At 36.9% G+C, this 6,000-nt stretch overlaps 1 protein-coding gene across 14 annotated transcripts in view; it reads left to right on the top strand.

Annotated features, from left to right (window-relative positions):
- Nucleotides 1-4,332: 4,332 nt before the first annotated feature.
- cep112 (centrosomal protein 112) overlaps nucleotides 4,333-6,000 on the top strand; it is a 349,706-nt gene continuing 348,038 nt past the window's right edge. For 13 of the 14 annotated variants that reach the window (XR_015479978.1, XR_015479979.1, XR_015479977.1 and 10 more), the window contains exons 1-2: nucleotides 4,338-4,552; nucleotides 5,832-5,935. Coding sequence is in view for 4 of the 14 variants with exons in the window: in XM_087243167.1 (XP_087099293.1) it covers nucleotides 4,536-4,552; nucleotides 5,832-5,935 (121 nt within the window). In the remaining 10 variants the exon portion in view is untranslated. Of the gene's footprint in view, nucleotides 4,553-5,831; nucleotides 5,936-6,000 lie in introns of all 14 variants that reach the window. The other variant, NM_001327791.1, reaches the window with a different exon arrangement.

Raw genomic sequence — 6,000 nt, 5'->3', positions numbered from 1 at the left:
GGGTGGCCACAGGGGTGGCCAGAGTTTACACAAGGTTGGCGCCCCTTGGGCACAAGAAATGATGTTCCATAATTACCAAATTCAAAGTGATGAAAACCGGAACTGTAAAGCCTGAGTAATCATCAACAAGCAAAACAACGGCATTCTGACAGCCAATTGCACCTGTACCGCAGGGTATGTGAACGCACACTTCTACATTTTATTTTAAGCAATCCGTGTCCGCAGTTTAAGTCACCATATTTAAAGAGCCCATATTATACATGAAATAGGGTCATATCCTGGTTGTAAGGGTCTCCAACAACAGTCTAATATGCATGCAAGGTCAAAAAACACTTTCATGGTCTTATAATCTGCATTTATTTTTACCTAATTATCCCAGCGACTCCTGTATGAATCGTCCAGTGATTCATTTGTTCCCAAACCCCTCCTTAGCGCGGAGCTAATCTGCGCTGATTGGACCGATGACAGTCTGTCGCGATTGGTCGACTGCCTTCAGTCAGAGAGAGAAATGGCCAATAGCTAATCAGCAATTTAAAAAGTAATCACAGTTCATACACGCTCGATAGTGCAGACGTGGATTTTAGCTGCCACACTATGGCGAGTGGATAGTGCCACGGATAACCGAACGAAGGAGACAGTCGTGTACTGGCCATACCACACACACACAAAAACACACACACACCTCCGGATGACAACGCTCCCGCTTCCGCCCGCACCCGCCAGGTTTTAGCCTGAGAACCCGCTCCGTTTTCTGCCCGCCGCGCCCGGTCCCGCTAGAGCGGAGAACACAACCAAAAATCACCCAGTATACAGTCCAGACAGCCAAGCTGTCGTTCGTTCGTTCGCTCGCTCTCTCTCTCTCTCTCATACGCGCGCGTGCGCACTAACACACACACAAGCACCACGCAGACTCTCTCTTTCTAATTCGCATAGCAATATCCGTGATATTGCTAGACAGCCCGCTCCCGTCCCAAATTAAACCCGTTACCGACCGCTCCCGCGATTTATTCGGAAATTTATTCCCGCGGCTGTCCCCGCGCCAGATTTCTGCGGCGCGGGAATAAATTTCCGAATAAATCGCGGGAGCAGAACTCTAGCACGGAGCTCCATAAACAAACAGCACGCGTCGCGTTTTTAACGTGACTTTGCACGCGATAAGATAAAATATCCAGTTAACCTGATACAGTACACGCGGTTACAAGTAACAAATCACAACTAAATACATTTGCAAGCTAGAGTCAACGAGGCAACAACTTTAACCGCACGTACTTACACTTGAGAAATGGAAGAAACCCATCCTGATGTCCATCAGTAAGTTACTGATCCTTCCTTTAACAAACGCAGATGAAGTATTCTTTGTAGCATGTAGCTTCCAGAAGTTTCCAGTAGTTTCCAACTGCTTGGCTATAATGCTGAGGTTTCATCTTTGGGTAGAGACTCAATATATCCATCTGCAATGTGACTTCAATCGACCGGCATGTTTGTGTGCGTGTGTTTGTGGGTGTGTGTGTGTGTGTGTGTGTGTGTGTGTGTGTCTGGGTTACTGCGTCAGAGGGCGGGGCCTCAGGTTTGAAATCTCCCGGGTTTGCGCGTGCACGTGAAAAACTTTGTTTCGTTCGTACGTCATGGCGAAACACCTAATGAGTCGGTATCAGGGCGACTCGTTTGAAGCACTATGAATCGACTCTTTTATAGATGAATCAACAGTTTTAAACACTGTATTCTTACAGATTTAAGCCTTAGCTGGATACTTCACTTCACTTAGAGCTGTGTTACACACTACATGGAGGGGAATTTTCAAAAACCCATAATATGGGCTCTTTAACTGTTTTTGCTGAAATCATTGCTACAATCAAAAACGAGTAATGTGTTTGATTCAGCATAGCGTGAACTGACCTGATATGAAATGAGAACTGCAGAGTCGAGCATTTTTAATTAGGTCCTCACTCCATTCAGCTCCCTTTTAGCCAAAGACATCTGCAGTTGGCATTGAAAGCAGTGTGGTGTATGGTAAAATGTAAGTTTTCTGTTTTTGGACTTCTGATTTTGGCATCCTACCGCACAACACCACATGTTCGCTCTTGAAACCGGTCTCTTTTTGCAACCGGTATGCGCAGTTGAACCCATGTGACGTCATGTGTGACGTAGGTTGGTAATCCCCCTATAGATAATCAAAATATCTATAAGTAAGGAAACTAAGTATTTGTACTTCCTTGACATCTCTATTTAAATCAAGATTTGAAACATATCTGTTTAGCTGGGCCTTTACCCAATGAGCGCAGATGTTACGTCCAACATATCCCATTATGTATGTCTTTTTTTCTTTTAAAATGAATTTTAAACTGGTTTTTAATACATTCCCGAAATATTTTAATTATTTAACTTCTTTGTTGTTGTGAGCAGCACGGTGGCTCAGTGCTTATACCAGCACTGCCGCCTCACAGCAAAAAGATCACTAGTTCGAATCCCGACCGGGCCAGTTGGCATTTCTGTGTGGAGTTCGCATGTTCTCCCTGTGGTGGCGTGGGTTTCCTCTGGGTGCTCCGGTTTCCCCTCACAGTCCAAAGACATGGACTATATGTGAATTAAGCAAACTAAAATGTGCGTAGTGTGTGTTAATGTGTGTGTATGAAGGTTTCCCAGTACTGGGTTGTGGCTGGAAGGGCATCCACTACATAAAACATCTGCTGGAATAGTTGGTGGTTCATTCCACTGTGGTGACCTCTGAAATAGAGACTAAGCCAAAGGAAAAATAATGAATAAACTTCTTTTTTTTTGGTTTTATTTATTGTGCTTAGATGATTATTTTAATCTTCTCGATAATGTAAAACATTTTGAATTATTATTTTGTCCTATATAAAAATCTGCTTTGTTTGGTCTAATTAGGAAGGGCATGGTAACCGTTTTAAAGGTATATTGTGGTTTGGAAAGTCAAGGTTTTAATACCGTCAAAATGTTCTGCAATACCTTTCCTAAGCCATTTCTACAATTTTTTTATTTACATTTTTTATTATTATTATTATTTTTTGGGACAACAATATATCCTGCAGAAATATGCCATTTTAAATAAGAAAAAAAATCAGTGTTTTTGAAACAAATGAAGACAGTAGAAGTCAATAATTCATTTAGCTTGACACAATTACTGTTGCAAAATATTTTCAATGTTTCTCAAAAATACTGGGTTCAAAAGGGAAAAAAAGTTTTAGTTTTTTACCCAGCCATTTAAAAAGAATTTGTATTAGAGCAGTAATCTGAATACCGTGATACCGTGATGGATATGATATTTATATCCAAGGTTATTATACCGTCAGAATCTATACAGAATCTAAATACAGAAGTCTAATACTACTTTTTTATCTTTAACATAAACCTTTAAACTGGAAGATAAATATTAAAATAAAACCTGCTACATGCTATATTAACTTGTCAGAGTACCTCTTACATAATGTGGTTTTGTTACACACATTATATTCATATACAGCAGTGATTGGGTTGCTAGGAAACGGAAACGCTCCAGCCTCCGGAATGAAGCCAGAGATGATAAACTCCTTTTCTTTTTCGTGTGGATTAAAATCCTTCAAATTAAAAGTTAAAACCTTTTAAAATAACTAAATATATTTTTGTGTTAACGTTGTTATTAAATTTACAATTTAAGAAATAGCTGATTTGTTCTCAAATTTATTCTAACAACGTGCTTCATTATGATGTCGTAAAATAAAACATTGAATAACTTACAAAATGTATGCTTTTTTGTTTTTTTATTTGCTTGTTTATTTACCATGGACGATAAACTTGACATTGTTATACAAAGAAAACCGATGTTAGCATAAAGCTAATCCGCGGCACTCGTCCCAGGTTAGGCTTTACATTAAAAACATAAACAAACAAGAGAAAATAAAACACAATACGACAGACATGTACAATTAGCCACACACATAAAATGTAAGTCAAACTGCATAAAGAGAAATGGAAACGTGACCAACCTGAAAGAATAATACTTAATGCTCACATGGCTGCAAAGAGTTCAACCATTCGTTCAGCTTTACAGAAAAACTGTGAGTTCTGATTGTAACTTTAAATCAACAGGCATGCTATTCCATAGATGTAAACATTGAGTATATGCATCTCAGCCTGCAATTAAATCAAAATTCATCGTTCTAAAAAAACGATCTCTTTTGTTTATTACGAACAAAAAAGCATAAACACGATAAAAAAACAATAATAAAGCAACAAAAACAAAAGCACATCTCGTAGACTGCACTGTGGTAGGAACGTGCGACTTTTATTTTGAAAAATTAAAGGCGCTCGTCATATTGGACTTCACAGAGTGTCAGTTTGAAACCGTTTGGGAGCGCAAAGTAGCAACAAGTGGAGGAATACAATCACTGCTACAGATGACACTAAGTTACAAAGAGACATTATTAAGATTCAGTATGAATTAAGTCGCTAAAAACATATACATTAGGCAAACACTTGCGTTTACATTTCCCAGAAGTTAAAAACAGAAGAAGCGAGTTGCAATATACTGAAAGTGAATGAGTTCTGCTAACTGGTAAGCTACAATCTTAAATAAACAATACGTTATAATGTAATGTACAATACTGTAAAAAAAAAACAGCAATGTGTCGCGTAATAATGATCAATAATAATACATTCAGTAGGGTTTTAAAAGCATGCCATTGTAGATTGTGGGCTGACAATTCATCTGCAGTTATATATGACTTCTATGAATGCACTTTTTAGGCTTCACACTAAAGGTGAAGTTAGTTTAACTTATATCCCTACATTCGGACATTCTACTTAATAATAACATTTCCGAAAAGTATAATTATTTGCGAATTCTAAATGGGGAAATCATATTAGCAGCCGACGACTGTCAGATAACAACTTAAGTTGTTTGTTTACAGTAAATTCAGCGTTTCTGTAGGGTCTTAAAATATCTTAAATCTCAAAATCCAAAATTTAGGCATTAAAAAGTCTTGACTGAAATATTGTGTTGTTGGTCTTAAATCTTTTTTAAACGGGTCTTAATTTTCCTTGCTTCATGTATTGCTTCCAAATCTGGCCAAGACCCATACAATCACCAACAATCCATCTCAATAAAACATTTTATTTAAAAATGTCATTTAAAGTCTATTTATCATAATGATTAAATTATTTTCCTTACAGTAATATTTGTTTTAAAGTTTTCCATGTATTTACTGCTGAGAACACCGACTTGGACAGATTGTTTTGCATAGATTTAGTTTATTATAATTTTTAGAACTTTTAAAGCATTTGTTCATTTTTTAAAATTATTTTAAAGAAAGTTTATGCTGGAAAAAAGTGTATGGATTCAAGTAGAGCTGGCTTGTATTACGCAACATTTAAAATATTCAGCTAAGAAACAAAATAAAAAAATATTTGTATTTTTATTATTAATGCACTATTGTATTTTTAAATGTATTAAATTATAATACATTTTTTGATAGGGCAAATAAAAATCTTTTCCATCGGGGTCATTTGAAAAAACTCCTTAGCATTAACCCTTTATGTGTCTAAATTTTATTCATAATGGTCTTAGAAATCATCTTAACTCAACTTAAATCCTTTAGAAACACTAAAATTAAATAGTGCTATTTTTTGCAAGTCATTCTTAGGTGAGATTTTAAAGTACCATGGTAAACAATACAGGGACCGTGTCACAAGTTGTCATTGAATGACTGTGCAGATATAAAACCAACTTTACCTCAATACAATTCATATGGCTATAATAATTGGCTTCTAAAAATGCAACTTTTAGACTTCACTATAAAGTAATGGGTAAATTATTTGATCTCATTTTTTTTTAGGAGCAACATGAGTGATGAGGACTATTTTGTGATTCTGGACTCTGAGTTTGATCATTATCTGGTGGACATGAAGCCATTTGTACTTAAACTGCCTCACAAGACAGGTGAGAACACACCGGGTATTAGTGATCTGTCATTTCAGAAATTGTTTTAATCAACAGGTAATATC

This window comes from Danio rerio, chromosome 3 (assembly GCF_052040795.2).
Source record: "Danio rerio strain M-AB ecotype USA chromosome 3, GRCz13ab, whole genome shotgun sequence".
Lineage (NCBI taxonomy): Eukaryota > Metazoa > Chordata > Actinopteri > Cypriniformes > Danionidae > Danio > Danio rerio.
Note: the sequence above shows the minus strand (reverse complement) of the source record. Positions and strands in the feature narration are given on the sequence as shown.